Raw genomic sequence first — 17954 nt, 5'->3', positions numbered from 1 at the left:
GTAAGGATCGGTATTTTGTCTTCTGATGTTCAAAATAAGGTTTTGATATATTTATCTTCGCCTGATATACACATTTCTACTTTGTCTGACATAGGTTTATGTACTTCCCCACGTACCATTAATACAAATTCTGACCTATTTGCTAGAAGGTCTGTTCGGAGGTCTGAAGGCAGCACCTGGCATACAGATGCTCTGAATGGGGATAGAGTTTTGTTTATGTCAGATAGAAAACTAAAATTAAAAGCTGTCCGTGTTTATGGTGTGCCTGAGGCTGAACTTTTTATTTCACTTTCCATTTATGAGACTGCATCAAAATGTTTACTTGCACAAACTGAAGGTCGTGTAATTTTCCAAGAAAACCAATATTCAATGCACGTTCCTTTAAAAAAGAGTTTGCCTATCATTCAGAATACGCAGTATACAATTGTGCTAAAAAATAATCATATGAACACTTTTTATGGTAGATATTGTGTTCGTTCTGTATCAATAGTAATGGACATTGGTGTTGCAAACATTTTATTTCAACAACCAGACAGTGGATCCTCATCTGTCGAAGAAGGGCAGATTGAAGGTCTACTGTTTTATAATAATTAAAAGTAAGTCTCAGGCATGTATTAGTCTATTAGACTATAATTACCTATTTGATGTATTTAACCAAGATATTTTATTGAAATTAAGTGTATATGATCAGCGTTGTGTTGTTATTTCTGTGACATATCTCTTGTGTATCATTAGGTGCATGATATGATATATTGACTTTTGAACTGATGACAATTATTTCCAGGCCATGAAAATTTTAAGTTCTGTAATAAATGCACTTATTTTTAGTGGTGTTTTTTTTTGAACGTTTCTAAAGTCATGAGAATATTAACATTTTGTTCAAGCTGATATCATGCTTATTAAATCAGTAGATTTTCACACAGAATTACATTTCGATGGTAAATTATTTGACAATATTCCAACATACTAATTCAGTCAAAATTATATAAATGATTATTATTCCAATTCACAAGAGTATGTTATGAGATCAGTGTGTGTACCACGTGATAAATTGCGTCATAAATGCTACGTCTGAAGGCAAGATTTTGCTTCTAATACCTTCACTATTTCTTCATTTATATGAAACATAGCGCAGTCTACGCCGCTTACAGAGCCCCTTCATCGGTGTTTTACCAGAGTTTGATTGAGAGTTTAGGTTCTTCAAACACCTCGAAAAACCTTAATTCACAATACATCAGTCTGACGGAGCACTGACAAAACATAATTATGGAAACAGATTTGTTCGAGTGTTTGAAGAAAGTAATCTTCTTATCAAACTTCGGTAATAAAACGAAGGCCAGGCTCTTTAAGTGGCATAGACTCTCCTTTGTCTTATTTAAAATTATCTTTGATTGAAGTCTTTATTTTATGCAAAATGTTGCCTTCTGACGTAATAATATTTGATGTAATTTTACACGTGGTATACACACACTGGAGATTGAGTGACTAAAATATAGAAATGGTGTAAAAATAGTCTTGGCATTTTTGTGCCTTATTATTTAACACAACTCTTTGAGCATCTGTCAGAACGCTATACATAAGTTTTATGCAATTGATCGATTTCATTCCAATTATCAAGATATTTTAATCTTGCTAGTGTAAAATAAGTATTGAATGCAGCAGTTTTTGTAGCATTAAACATTGAAGTTTTACTCTGAAATTCAGGCAATTTAAAATTAGCTTTATTTTGATAAAAGAATAACATTTAATAATAATAACATTTTTTTTTATCTTGAAACCTTTTCTGACATTATTATTTACTGATAGTTATTGTGCAGTTTATTTTGCATTTGTCTTGCTTAAGAATGCTTTATTAACACTCATTAAGGATTTAATTGACATAGGACTATATCTTATTGTTTGCTTCAGATAGAGGAAGCAACTTAATCTGATATGTTTTTAACCAATATGTGCTGGTGTCACTTAAAATTCTCTTATTGCTCATGTTGAAAAACACACTTATAACTTTTTGTATAAGTTCCATTTTTATTAATAAATCCTTTGTGTATAGAGTGAGTTATTTGTCAACTGTCTGATGCCATATTTTCGTAACAAATGGTGCATTATTTTAATGTTTGTTTAAATGGTAAAAAATATGAACAACTCAGAAAGCAAGTACTTAGTTCTAGAAACATTTCATTGAAGTTATTAGTCTAAACTTTATTTCTTCATGTTTCAACATCAAACTTTGAACATAAAGTCATAAGGACAACAGTCACATGACCCAACCAATATTAAGATCAAGATAATCACATCTTACAACCATACAAGGCATATTTCTGCTGGAATATTTGACAGAATTTATGTGTTTTTTATGCATTTCAACAAAACAATATACCTGGAAGAAGACCGAAGTTCACAAATTATGTCTTAAATTAACCTAACAAAAGCAACCTTAATAGCTATAATTTTACTTTTGAGACAAATATTCTTTGTTTGCATCCGGAATCTTGTTAAACTTTTTGTTAAAAAATACAACAGATTTTCTAAGAACAAAAATGTGTCTTCATGTTGTTTTTTGCTTTATGTTGAGTTAAACGTTTGTGTCTTTATTACTTATGATATCTGACTTGCAGAAATTATATCTTTAAAAAAGTTTCCTTGTTTGTTATTCTAGAACCTCCTTGATAAACAAATGATCATGAAATGTCTCATTATTGGTGTAATGCAACCCTTGAGCCTTACCTTTAAAGGGAAGGTCATGGTCAAATAAAGAAATATATAAGCAGGTTTCACATTGCTTTTGACCTGCAGTGGCATGAGCGAGCTATTCTGAAAAGTTCTCTGACATCTTATATTCTTTTCAAGAATCATTTCAATGTTTACCATATACACAAATTCAGTGGCAAGTCTACCGGGGGTCACGGAGGGCCCGTGCCACCCCCCCCCCCACCCCCAGCTAGCTGGCAAGTTATGGTTTTTGTCGGCACATCTTTATTGATTTAACTGTACAGATAAGTTTTTTCACAATTTAAAGTTTATAGCGCTTTGAGCAAGAAAACAATTGAATCTGATGTTCGTGTTCCAGTGTTTATGGTATGCCAATTTCAAAATATATTTAATACTGTTTAGTTTACGACACGAATCTCTTGAAAATGACATCAGGGCCCGAACATTCGATAATGATAAATAGGTGCCACATTTCACACAGACAGCTGATTAAAAGTAAACAACTATGGCTGCAGTTATATGTGTAAGTTTACTGTTTTACTACAGTTCCAATCCCGGCGACCCCGGTTCGATTCTTCTCACTGGCATGATATATTTTCTTTTATGAAAAGTTTAACTTATATCACTTCAAGCTATCTTTTTAATAAAATTGTTCTGCTAAACTCCATTGACAGCAAAAACAAATGTTCGTTCCATATTAAAATTATGTATTCCAAAAAAGTTCTATAATTATGTTTATTATAATTTGTGCCCCCCCCCCCCCCATAATAATAAGTTGTGCCCCCCCATTTAGAAAGTCCTTGACCTGCCTCTGAAATTGAGCTAAGCACTGTATTTATGTCAAAGCAGATCATTTTAGGGAAGCCTAATATTTTTTGTCAAAGCAGATCATTTTAGGGAAGCCTAATATCGTTAAATATTCCAATCAGTCATTGTATGTCTCGTGTATTTGTGTCAAATGTGTTCAAAACAATTCTTTGAAATTGGAAAATGAATTAAAACTTTGAAACAAAATATGAAGTGATGCACTTTAACCAAAATAACACAAAATGGCTGACATCTTGTTTCACTAAATTAAAAAGACTACCTCACCATTTTTTCTTAAATTTCCATGTAAATTTTCTTTGATGACTATTAAGGTACATTGACCAATTGCTAAGAGCCCAAAGTCTGATGTTTGACTTGTCAATAATCAGGTCTTATATGTTGCTGTTTCAAATCATATGATTAAATTCTTGCTTAAAACGTATATGTATCTCTTCAGCATCTATGGGAACTTTGTGTAAACATCACAGGAAGCTGCATTAAAAGACAATTTCCAAAACAAGGGTGATTTTTTTTTACCTAAGTAGACTTACATTATTCTCTACCTGTATGTTCAAAGGTACTGGAAGTAATGGCTTTATTACGGGATGTTGCATAGAGCTTTTCTATTCAACCATATAACCCCCGGCTGGAAGACACATAAATTATGCCACAACCTTTTGGAAGCAAATTTACCCTTTTGGGGATATAATATCCGCATATTCTGGGATGTCTTCTTACCACACTATTGAACTTTAAATCACTGGCTTGACTGAGAAAAAATGACCCAACATATGTAAATTACATTTTCTGGAACCTTGCTGTCAGGGTCAGATTCAATATTCTTGTTTATCATATTAAAGCTGCACTCTCACAGATATACCATTTTTACAACTATTTCTTTCAATTGGAGATAGTAACGTTTTGTGTAAATATCTGCAAATCAATGATAAATATTGCTGACAAAAAATAGGATCACAGATTTTCATATTTCCATTCAAAATTTTCAATGTCGTATTGATTAAACTTACTTATGGTTCAAGAAAACAGCATAAAACATCAATTTCTGAACTTAAAGCTGCACTCTCACAGATTTACCATTTTTACAACTTTTTAAAAAAAAAAATCATGGAAAGAGCACGTTTTTGCATGAATATCTGCAAACCAATTATAAGAGATTGCTTACAAAAGATCATATCACAGATTTTCATATTTCCATTCAAAAAATTATGTTTTATGGCTTATACCGTTACAAAGGGTTTAAGAAAAATGGATTAAAAAACATTTCTTGAACTTCAATATAAAAAAACAACCCATTTTTTTGTCAGCAGTCTTATATAATTAGTTTCAATGGATTTTCGTAAAACTTGGCTTTTTTTAAGACAAAAAAATAAAAAAAAGTGTCAAAACATTAAATCTGTGAGAGTGCAGCTTTGAATATTAAATCTGTGATTCATTTCTTGGTCAGCAGTCTTGTATTACTGGTTTCCATGGATTTTTGCAAAAATTGGCTATAAGTTGTCAAAACGTTCATTCCGTAAGAGTGCAGGTTTAAATACTGAAGAATAACATACACCCTCCACAACTCTTGCTCATACTTTACACGTGTCTGTCATTCCATTAGTTGCAAAATTTATTCAGTCATTTATTCAATTCATACTGCACAGATTAAATGAGCACCATGGAAAGGTGTTTTACCCATGTAATATATGTTTCTTAACTATGAAGTCAAAATCAATTGGAAGTCAAGGTTTATAATCCCACAGAATTGAAAGGTTTTGGGATGGGAATATTGTTTTGGCGTTTACTGTCATTCTGTCCATCTGGAATCATATTTTGGTAGGTATTGATAAGAAAATGATCAAAATTGGTCAGAATGTTCCTCATGATCAAACCTTGTCACTTGTAAAAGTGGGTCACATGGGGTCAGAAAGATCACTAAGTTAAATCTTAGAAAAATCTTTGGAACACACTTAAGGCATTATACATGGCCAATTATTCATGAAACTTAATCAAAATGTTTTCCTCGATGAACTCTTTGACATATTTAAATCTGGGCCAGGTGATAGAAAACTGGGTCACACCTCAGCAATAGCCATTGTTGGAGGAAAACAATCTATATTCTCAGCATATCAAAGTGCAGATAGGCAAGTTCTAGGCTGATTTTCAACCTACGCATCTGTTCAAAGGTCCTGGAACTCACCTGATAAACAATCTCTGCATCAGATTTTGTATGTTCAATGTGTCAGCCAATGTGGATGTATTCTAAGTCAGTAAGATGCCTCTAGGAAATAATAAAGTTTATGATTAAGATAGAGCTATTTTGCTACTCTCACTTCACCAATTTTAATTAAGATCTTTCTTCGTGTCATCTAAGTTTTACTTTAAATTTGGCCACATGTAACATAACAATTTTTTTCCAACATATATTTAATCATCCTTCAGCATTTGCTCAAAAGTGGGCGGCCACCTTAACGCCTCTCTGGTAACACGGGAATGGATCAATTTAAGCAATGAAAATTGATTTTACCAAAATAATGTATATTTAAACAAATACATTTGCATAAATTTTCACCATAAGGATGATGACCCAGCTTCCTTTGTGTAGGTGATTAAAAATGAAAACTGAATTTGAAACCTAAAAGTACACAAGCTTTTTATCAATTGTCATTAGCAAGTCAACAGTTTCTTGGTAGGTATATATATATATTTAAATATATTTCGAAGATACATGTATATGATTTCATACAAAATACTTCAACAATTACCAAGACACAGATATAAAATAATGAACAAGGTACAGTTTTTTCTAAAGAAAAAACATTACAAGTTATTTATGTAAGAAGACAGCTGTACATAGAGATCTTTGGCCTCCTGAAAGTGGGAAATTTGTACTGGATCTGGTAGATTGTTTATTTCTCTGACCTGCTCCACTATCTCTAAAAATTCTCCATCTAAATTTAAAAAATCATTTTCATATTCCTGGTGCAGATATTGCATTTCTTGCATCGAGCAGGCGTTTTTGTAATCTTCCACACCTGCAAAATAAAATTATCACTTGCAAAGTCAAACTGCGTTGCCAATTATGCAAAACAATGGTAAATTTAAACAAGAGCTGTCACAGAGACAGCGCGCTCGACTATTCCACCGCTTTTCGGTGTATGGATTGACAGGTTTTGGTGATACATGCATGGATCACTGTTAGATTAGATTTCAGTGCAATACATGATGTGCTGAGATATTTACATAAATTGAATTGGAAAAGTTTTCAGGTAATTTCTAAGTGATAAAAGGGGCATAATTTTGTTAAAATGCTTGATACGAGTTACCCCCTTCTGTGACAGGTTAGGGGCATGATGGTGAAAAAGCGTGCAAAGTTTCAAAGCCATATGGACTTTGAAAATATTTGAGGTGGTACGCAAACTTTAACATAAGAGGTTACGCCGACGCTCAGGTGACTAGGATAGCTCTCCTTATTCTTAGAATAGTTGATCTAAAAACAACAAGCATTCTTTATCATTACCCCAGTATACACACAAACGCTCAAAAAGGCTATCTTGATTTTAAAATAGTTCATAATAATAAGGCTATTTTTTTTCTCATTAAAATATCTTAACTCAGATACAAAAGCGACTTCTATTATGTACTCTGGCCTTAAATATTTGTTTCTGAATTTCCTTACCAATCCTATATCTTGGCCCCAAACAAGGCTTAAGCAGATTAGAGCAAAACCTGACGAGGATTAAGTCGAGATCTTTCTTGTACTTACCAAGGGAAAACTATTTGCGCAATAAAATTAAATTTCAATTTACCTATCAAAGCATCCAAGTGTTTTATGGTAAAATCTTTAACTTTTTTTTAAACATACAAACATATAAAAGTTTACCATATAATTCTACTTGTGTATGCAGAATGTCCGGAATGCCAGGAAGTGTATCCCCCACTCTTTGATTGCGAATAGAATGGGTGTTCCAGAGATGCTTAATTTCATCCAGCTGCCTTCCAATAAATGGCAGGAGTGCATATTGCAGGCATAATCTGAAAAGTATGAACTGAATCAATATCTTAAGATTTGACTTTAACTATGATTATTAAGAGGTGCTGTGACTGAAAAACAAGGACATTTTTTTATGTTTTTTTTTTCATCACATCTTGTACAGCGCTCGAGTGAAAACAGCATTATCAAATCTTTCAGTGATTATCATGTTTAACCATAGATAATTCACTGGTATGTTGATATGTTTTACCTACCTTTGTATAGGATCTGCCCTTTCCAATCTATTGTCCCTCTCCAACAGCTGAAATAGTAAATAGAAATATTATTTTATTTCAGGATAACTGGTAGATTTTGATTTTGGAATTTAGGTTTTAGTATTACTTTTTAAAGTTTCAGTATTCACATATCTTTAAAAAAATATTTTTTTTAACTTGAGTGTTTTCCTACATGTGCATTATAGGCAAGGAATATTAATCCTTGTAAATTATTATGATACCAACCTTGATTTCATTCATCCAGTAGTCTGCCCGTGCATTTCTCAAGTAACCCCACCATCTCTCAATGCGCTGTAACATATAATTCAAAAGTTAAAATAAGATCAAACTATGCTTAAACAAGATTCTACCAAGTATCAGAGAAATTAGTAAAATTTTCCAAAATGATCATGCAAAAGTTAAACAAACAGTCTAAAATCCAAATGGGCACAATTATGCTAAAATTTATGTAGAGTTAACAGATCTGCAATCATCACAGAGTTTAATGATGATGATAACTTGTAGGTTGGTTTGATACAGTCTTAAATTGAGGATGGATGACTGATTGACTGGATGGTCGGACAGACTGGAGGAAAACCAAAAGTCCTCTCCAGTCCAGTACAGGGCTTTTAAATTGTTGATACTGTTTTAAATCAAAATTCAATACCTGATTAGATGTGGATCGTCCATATAAAAAAGCTCGTTCACTGTCCCTAAGAGCTCTTTGAACTGCTGCCACTGCTCCATTTTCAGTGCCTCTGTCACCTGGGACTCTTAGAGGGAACCCTTCGAATTAAACATTAGATTGACATATTTAATCCACTCAGAACATCAGGACAATAATTGTATTGATTCACACAATAACACAGACATTTTTCTCCTGTTATTATATACAAAATGTATCAAACCATCAACAAGATATTATACAAATATGTGTACTTACCACCTTCTTGGTTGACTGCTTCTATGAAGTATGATGCAATAACTTCTGGTCTTTTGTTTGTAATTCCTGCCTTTAACCACATCACCTTCCTGCTGAAACTAATTGATTTCATGATAGGTGTTATTTGATATATACAACAATATTATCAAAACTCATCACACTGCAGAAATTTCAAATGCAAATTGCAAGTAAATGCATGAAGTATGTTCAATAGCTTAAATCTTAAATAGCAGTATTTATATAAATAGTATCGTAGAATTGAGACTTGTTTTGTTTTTTTACAACTACAAACTACAAATATTAATTCTCTTTTTTAATGAACTGATTCAAGTCATTTACGACCTCATGTTCATTTTTTTGTAAAGTTTTTGTAATAGCTGTGTTGTTTTAAAAAAAGAGTTTTAATTCTGGACATAACAAGAGCTGTCACGCTCGACTATTCTGCCGCTTTCAGTGTAAGGATTGAAAAGTTTTGGTGAAACATGCATGGATCACTGTTTGATTAGATTTCAATGCAATACATGATGTACGGAGATAATAACATAAAATTTAATGTGGTTACATGCAAAATTTTAACCAGAATTTTTAAGTGCAATAATAAAGGGCCATTATTTGCAAAAGACAGACAGTTATCTTACTTGATTATTCAATTAGGTTGTGTGGTTTAATACCATTGTATAAAGTCTCAATGCAAGACCTCAAGTAGTTGCAGAGTTATTAACATATGTGTGCTTGCACGCAAAACCTTAACCAAGGGGTGATTAACCAAGGGGTGACACTGAAGCCGACGCTGATGCTTGGGTGAGTAGTATAGCTCTCCTTATTCTTCGAATAGTCGAGCTAAAAATGAAAAATAACAATTACCCATCTATGCATCCATGTATATAGATCCCATAGGGAGCAAGCTTGTCATATCCATCTGAAACAGAATTAAAAAACATACACAATTATTTACTTCAAATGGCATGTTTTAAAAAAATAGAACCAACAAACTCTCTCAATTGGTCATATATATATTGATATGAAATGTGTTATTGCCATTATTTCTTAAAATAAGAAATAACACATGACACAACAGACATGAACAGTTACTGGATTGTATGAAAACAGATGATTTCTTGGCCATTCCCTTACTATTTTATGTTCCGCCAGAGAACAAATGAACGGAAAGACAAACTGACGTCAGAAAAACTGAATTCGTCTCAATGATTTGCTAGAAATTTACAACCTTTTTAAGGCAAAACAATACTAATTATGTGCATTTATTTTGTGTTTAATGCTGTAAAAGTACTTTTGCTTACTGGAACCACCTTTCTTAATATATTTGCATACATAACAGATGGTTTGACAAATTTAGTTTTTTCTATTTAAAAAAACAAGAACTAAAATACTTGAACATACCCAAATGCCATACATAGTTTGGGCCCTGCAACAGAAATATGTTTCATCTCAATATTTCATGGACTAAGAACAATTTTGACACATTCAAAATAAATACAAGTATTTCTGATCCTTTATTGGAATATCTAAATGAAACCTTATCATAATCATAAGCATTCATCACATCAAACAGGGTCGCCCATCAAGCATGTCTTCAAAAATATGGCATGACCTTAAGTGTAATAAGTTTCCTTAAAGATGTTGGCGTGTTGATGGGCTCTGTGACTTATTGAGTAAAAAGTTTGATGACAAATGATTATTGGTGAAACTAAATAAAAAGTCTTACAAAATTAGTTTTAAATATATAATATAATTTTGTGCATAAATTTAATGTTATCAATTACTGATCATAATATTTTACCTCAAGCATTAAGTGCTCTGACAGGTAAGCTTTAAATGGGTAAAAAAATGTTTCAATAATTGGAATGTTCTCATTGAAACTGCTTATGTTCAAAATTCCTTAAATCTTTTGGAATTTGCATTTTATTAGCTTACCCTCGAAATGTATTGGCGGCGTCTCAGTCTATGGCGTTTTCGTCTTTCCACTCCCTCTGGGTCAATTATTCGAACTAGTTCTCTGCTTAGTTCCCTGAAAAGTATATCAAGAATACCTGCAAATCGCCCAACATAGAAAAGTGAATGTTAAACTAAACAGACATATATCAAAATCAATCAAACAATAGTGTTCTACCCAGGGTGTAGTGCAGTGCCTTAATAGCTTAAAATGTGACCTTCACCAGAATAGTTTGTATAGATAATATAGTTTAATACATGGTCTGTAATGTCCTGAAATATGGTCTGTAATGTCACCAATGTCTGTTATGTCTGGTAGCTAATGCCCATGGTCGTTAATGTCTGTGACCTGTTTAAACTACAGTATACTAAATAGTTTACATCATTACAACTTTAAACCAATTTAACATTTAATGTAGCCATTGGACCAAGATGACTCTGTTCCACTCACCTGAGTAATATGTTCTTCCAGTCATCAATGAATGTGAAGTTTTTATGCAGTAAAATCAAAAAAAGAGCAAGTTTTGACCCCCATGTCACTATTTAAAGAAAACTGGATGAAGACCACTAGAAAATGCCTTGTAACAAATATCTTAGCTCTAACTTTTGTGCTATAGATGAAAAAAGTTTTACATTTGTGTAGCTCTTGTATCAAACATGTATGCTATTATAATGCTGATTTTGTTGAAAGGTTACCACTCTAAGAACTTATAATATAATATATATAAATATAGCCAGGGCTTTTCTGCCCATTTTTGGAAAAAGACACTAGACATTTCTGAAAATTTGCATCAAATTGTGGAATTTAACAGTTAAAAATAAAAAGTGTTCTAGTCTCCTATGAATGAAGAAATTATTTAAAACAATTTCCCCTTAAAAAAGACCCAAACAAGCTGAAAGATCAATCCTTGTGGTGTAGTCATCACAATTGCAATAATTCATGGCGGATAATATTTAATACTGATCTCTGATTGTGATGAAAATCAATGATTTCTGAATTCAAGTATCCCCAAACTTTACATCACATAATGTTTTTAGGAGGTTGATTGAACCAGTACATGTAACAATACTTTCGCCATTTTTTATTTATTTTTTTAATTTTGTTTTGGATTTTTTTTCTTAAAATTGAGACAAATATCACATATTTTGCTTTGGGAATGTGTCGGATAGTCAGACCTTTAGGTACTATAGAAAAAAACAGTGAGAGTGTTTAGTAGGTGTGAGAACAATTATATTACCTTGTTATTCTCATATTGTGCTTTACTGACAACGTCCTTCGTAGCTGCTCTGACCCAGCAACACCATTACTAATTTCACTCTGAAAAATATAATTGTATTATTAATATTAAAAAAAAGAAAAGCGGATAAGGAACAAATGCTGCGATACATAATTCTGTTTCTGTTATATATGCTTATATATGCTTCTCACATTACTTCTATTTATAATGTTCCTCAAACATTAATCCTTACATCTAAGTTGCATCCACCTTTAATTTGATATGTTAACTAAATCCCTTTAAAATGCCAGATTATTCTTATAAGTTGAGTTTTTAAACATAGTCAGTGTTTGACAATTTGATCCAATAAGCAAATTAACTATGTTTTGTGTTACCGTGGCTTGATTAATAATGTTGACCACATTATCATCAAGTTGTCCTCTTCTCCGCAACCCGAGAGACGGTATCAGCTTCCTTTGCAGATAACTGAAACTACAAACACGTTACATAAAATACAATTAAATGCTATTAACCATTTGACATAAATTATCTTAAAGTGTAACATAAATATCTGATGCAAAGTATTATGTACATACAAATAGTGAAAATTGATATAAATGGTTATCAAAATATAAGTGTTTAACAATTTCATCTCAATACAAGTTATGCACCAGTCATTCAATTGTAATCACGCCCCCCCCCCCCAGTCCGGGAATAGCCGGGACTTTGACTTTCGGTCCAGCAAACCCCGGGTAAAATCTCCGCCCTCCGGGGTCAGACTGATGGTCAAAACCCCGCCAAATTCCCACGCACCCCAGGGAGACTAGGTAAGGCAAATCCACCGCTATATTTTGCCCAAAGTTAAAACCACCGCATTCACCCGGCACTGCGGGGCCACCTGAAAGGTAAATACACGGCCCATGTCCCCGGCTATCCCCCGGACCTTGGGGGGGGGGGGGGGGCAGTGGTTACAATTGACTGGTGCATTAAGCAGATTAAACATTCTTTTCAAATTTCAAGGTTAAACAATTTCAGACATATTAAATAATTGACTCAAATCTCTTTAAGTTTATGTGCTGCCTGGATAGACAGACCATAATTTTGGAATTATATTCACCGCCTGTGCCTTGAAAATTTAGATAAAAAGTCAACTTAAAATACAAAATCAGGCCAAAATAGCTATGATAATGGCAATTTTACATTTTTTAAAATTATTTTTACAAACATTATAAGGTGAAAGACTTAGTCTTGTCAAGATTTTGTCTCTTTTTCAAGAATTTCATTGCCTTTTTATTCATAAATGTAATCTGCGTTTGTCAAATTGGCAAAAAAGTGAATTTGATGAAATTACTGATTACATTTTATCAGTATACCTTCGCTAACTCAGCAATTAATTTCTAGAATACATGATTCTTACCTTATGGTACACTCATGTCTGGTTTCTAGAAGATGGTGTATCAACCTATAGTTGTAACCCAAGTGATGGTATTGTCGGATATGCTCCTTTATATCTGTAAATTATCAGAAGACTACAGTGACAGTAAATAAATACTAAGTATACCGTGCATACCAGGAGTGATCCAGAAATGTAATTTATTCATAGTTTGGTAGAAGGAATTAAAAAATAAGTGTGCAACACATTTTGAATTTGTCTTTTGACCCGCTTCAGCAACAGATCTATGCAAGGTTGAAGCTCGTGTAATAATGATGTACGCGGCAAATTAAACAATGTAGTTTTACATACCTCGCAAATGTTTAGAGTTACGCCATCATTTTCTTGAATTAGTTGCATTTGCACAACTTTATACATTTGGCTACATTAAGTTAGCAGACTCATGCATAACTCTGTGCAAATTTTACGTAGAGATTTCTATATTTCTCTAATGACACAAATAGATCTGATTATGACAGGAAAGCCGCGAATTTGTATTGCATGTAAAAGTTTATTCCCTGTGCTCACGGTTTACTGTAAATTTATCCAGTTTTTAATGAAAATTACTTCAAGCTCTGAATAGTCTAAGTAACTACACTTGACTTTGTGTATTACACATGGCTTAAGCGTAATTTTGAGTATAAATTATTGCTTGGTTCAAATTCGTCGGAGGATGTTGAACACAGCTTCCTTGATTGGACATTGCCATGATGCATCATTTAATCGATTACAATTTTTTATTTGCGAATAGTTTTATTAAATAATATTATATATAGCTCACTCTTGGTATACTGTATACCGAGTATTATATATTACCTACAAAACATTACCAAGAATTATAATTATGTTACTTATGTATTATATATTTTATGCTTATATGTAATCAGCTGTTAATTCAGTGTCCTTTGTTGTTATTATGAAGTTTGGTTTGGTCCATTCTTATCCACCAGTGAATACGTTAGAATAATCATTATCAGGGGCGTAGCCAGCGTTACGCACTTACGTAACATCAATTTGAGAAATGAAAAAAATATATATCGCAAAAATGGCATCAAAATCGAGGGCATAGCTAAATATTGATATCAAAATATTATAAAGGGAAGAACAGGCTATAGTAAACATTGATTCTCTGTACTAGATAGCTTACTGTGGCTAAACCAATCACTTTGTTACTACGAAGTCAGCGGCCTCGAACCTATAAATCACTTCAAATACACATCAGTGCTCAACATGTTAGTTCCATTTTCATTGTTGTCCCCTGGGACCCCCCCCCCCACCCCGAGCACCTTCGGCTACAGGTGTAGTCGCCCTTCCAACCCCCCATCCGTGCGTAACATTAAGTAAAGGCTGACTACGCCCCTGATTATCATGCCTCTGATGAATTCTATATTACAATGCAAAACAGCTTTAACAATGAAAATATGCACATACCTTCTGTCACGCGCATTTTGTCACACTCTTAGTCCCCACGGCTATGAACTTTAAAAAAGACAATCAATCTCGCTAAATGCCGCGATACTTTGGCATAATCATTCCCGGGGAAATCTAATAATTATAATCTCCGGGTTTTTGACTTTTCATTCCCGGGGATAATAATTATGATCTCCGGAAATTTTGGTTGCACTTATTGATGATTATTATTATGATCTCCGGGTTTCTGACTCTTTTTCCGGGGATAATTAAAATTATGATCTCCGGAATTCTTGGTTGCAATTCCCGTAGATGATTATTATTATGATCTCCGGAATTCTGACTCTTTTTCCGGGGATAATTATAATTATGATCTCCGGGATTCTTGTGTGCAAATCCCGGAGATAATTGTAATTAAGATCTCCGGAGAAAATTAATTCCCGGGGATAATATTTTTTCTATTGAAATATATAGGCAAAATTATGATCTCCGGAAAGGTGAACTCCGGCCTTCCATAGAAACTAGTAGGTACGGGCAAAAAAAAGACTGCCAACAAATGAGAGATTATGTTTATTATGCAATATACAGGAACTTGTGGCTGAATTTCATTTTCTGATAAGATGTAGTTGTTTCGATGACTTCCGATCAAATAAATTGTTATTAATTCTGGCTATCTCGAAACGATGGTCACATGCATGTTATTGTGTTTACTTGTATATCTTTGTTTGATGAGATGCTTTGTTGCATAATTCGAAATAAACTTCTGTTCTGTTTTGTTCATTATAATAACGTCTTTGTTCTGAAGAAAAACACATTTTTTTAGCAACAACAACAACAACAACAAATATCTATATTACACTCAGGTCATACATACATGACAACATGAGGACAGATAAGTTTAGTCAGCAGTGTCAATAGAAGCTTAATTATACTAATACGAAGAACGATGGCTTTGTCTCGAGTGGCGGGAATAAAATGGTTTTGTATTTTTTTCATGGTCATACATGTACCGAAATTTATATCTTATCATGGAAAAGAGGGAGACAGTTATTTTAAATATCTTTACAAAATATGAGGGACAAAAGGGATATTCAATATAGTGCCAGATTTCAAAGTCTGTGCCTTGGACAAGCATATCGTATAAATAAATTACAAACGTTATTTGGGAACTCAGTATAATTAATTTAATTTAACAAAAACCTAGAGAAATTACACTGGCTGACATGCGTTGCGTATTAAATGTTTCACAAATAAGGCTACTCTTGTCAATAGTTTAACATTTGTGCAAGTTAACAGTTCAAAGTTAGAAAATTTGTCTAGCAACAAAATGCTTGAAATACAGTAGTCAATCACAGACAGGCTTTTAAAGGTGTATTCACCAACGTTTTTATCTGCAGCCAATTGTATAAACAGATTTACCCAGGGTAATATTTTACCGGCGGTAATTTTTCTGGTAAATTGGCGGTAAGCAATTGTATAAAACAAAATTAAGATTTTACCAAGCTATTTACCGCGGTAATATTTACCCTCCTCCAAGAGGTGGGTAAATTGATTTACCGTCTCGGTTACCAGAATCAAGATGGCCGACCAGACATAAAAAAACGCTCGATTCTCAACTCACTTTGTCCATTTTAAAGACAAATTGAAACTTCGTAAATAGAAAACTGTTCCATTACATCCATATCAATAGAAGACAGGAATTCAGAGGTAAGAAATCGCCAATAACCACTGTGTGAACAAATTAATGGATTAAAAATATTCCCACGAACAAATTTCATCATTCATGTACTCAGTACAAAAACAGTGACACAAGAAATCTGAAGTTTTAAGAATGTAATTACCTTGTTTCGCGTTTAAATAATTCCAAAATCTTTCAAAATTCAATGCTATGGTTCGAGACCAACACTTGATTGCAGGTCTCGACCTTACTTTGTTGAAATGTATCCCACTTTGCACATATTTTGAGTATTTTGCACATAAATATTCACAATCAAATTGAACCGCCTGTAAACATTGAACAATAAATGACAGCTATGACGTCATTTTCTATGAAAAATACCTCAGTCTATACTGGGTGAGTACCTAAATCGGAACAGTACCTAAATATGGAACACCCATCATAAAAGTGTTTCAGTTCTGATTGAGATCAGATTATTTACGATTTTAATCAATAAAGACGTTTGTCTTAGATACATATTCCAAAGAACACGATTCTCCGGTAAGTATTTCAAATTCTGCTAACATTTGAAGTTTTTCATGTTCAAAGGTCAATACATGGTACGCGGGGGAAAGACTTCATGTTTGCCACAATCACAGCATACTGGTACAGCCTGTATTTTACTGAAATCATCAAATTTTACTGGCAAAAATGACAAAAAAAACAAGCTGGAAATAACAAAAAAAATATTAATTTACTTAAACAAATCATGGAGCAATAATATTAAAAGAATACATAAAAATAAATAACATATTAAAATTGTCCCATATTTAGGTACTCCGAGGACGAAAATGGCAGTTCTTAATTGTGCGGTTAATAAAGAACTTTTCATGCAGATTGGAAGTATCTTGAAAAATGCCATTTATGTCAACCAATTGGTCTTAAATCCTAGTATGCTGATGGAAAATTTTGTAGTTGTGGTGCAAGTCTAACTAAAAATATTTAAAAAATAGTGCCGAAAGTGTTCCGATTTAGGTACTCACCCAGTAGTCTATTTCTACAGTTTTCTTTTATATAGAGGCACACAATGGGGTGATTGCTAACCAAATACTGTAAAGTGCATTGATAATATAAAAAGTTTACTGTATATTTGACAAAAACAACAGCTGTGGTATGACAACATACCCATGTATGATATTTTGAGTTTGTTATATAAATTATACTATTACATATACAGTTAGTACAGTTCCGTGATAAACATGTTTATGTTCAGTTGTACACAACCATTTTATGAATAAAAATAATTATTTTAGGCTTTTCATCAGCGAAAGCCAGCAGAGCCAGTGTGATGTTAGAACATATAAAAGACACATGATTAAAGACACCAAGAGCAGTGAGGTAATAATTTGATGTTTTTTTTCTTCTGTAAATTATCAGAATACTGTCATTTTAGGGAAAGCAAAATATTAATAACTGGTTTGTTTATTGTGAAAGCCATCATCTCTTACCGACGCTCTTGTTAACTTACCTTTCAAATTTATAGAAACATTAGTCTTTAGCGAACGGCGTCACCCCCCC

At 33.0% G+C, this 17954-nt stretch overlaps 1 protein-coding gene across 1 annotated transcript; it reads right to left on the bottom strand.

The window, feature by feature from the left end:
- Positions 1–6116: 6116 nt before the first annotated feature.
- Positions 6117–15022, bottom strand: LOC128218259 (uncharacterized). The gene is made up of 13 exons (XM_052925874.1): positions 14741–15022; positions 13295–13388; positions 12273–12369; positions 11899–11978; positions 10643–10736; positions 10109–10133; positions 9572–9626; positions 8708–8805; positions 8432–8550; positions 8011–8076; positions 7765–7811; positions 7400–7551; positions 6117–6551 (listed from the first exon to the last, which is right to left on the bottom strand). Exons 1-13 carry the CDS (start codon positions 14754–14756, stop codon positions 6337–6339), a joined length of 1158 nt encoding a protein of 385 aa, XP_052781834.1. The 5' UTR covers positions 14757–15022; the 3' UTR covers positions 6117–6336.
- Positions 15023–17954: the final 2932 nt, after the last annotated feature.

Source organism: Mya arenaria, chromosome 14, assembly GCF_026914265.1.
Source record: "Mya arenaria isolate MELC-2E11 chromosome 14, ASM2691426v1".
NCBI classification, from domain to species: domain Eukaryota; kingdom Metazoa; phylum Mollusca; class Bivalvia; order Myida; family Myidae; genus Mya; species Mya arenaria.
The sequence above is the reverse complement of the archived record's forward strand: the minus strand, read 5'-3'. Positions and strand labels throughout refer to the sequence as shown.

What these genes read in the sequence shown, in the direction of transcription:
- LOC128218259 (XM_052925874.1), bottom strand. An exon ending in CACAATATGAGAATAACAAG is followed by an intron (nt 10,737 to 11,898) that starts GTAATATAATTG and finishes TATACTTTTCAG; the next exon opens with GGAACTAAGCAGAGAACTAG. An exon ending in GCCGCCAATACATTTCGAGG is followed by an intron (nt 10,134 to 10,642) that starts GTAAGCTAATAA and finishes TTTCTGTTGCAG; the next exon opens with GGCCCAAACTATGTATGGCA.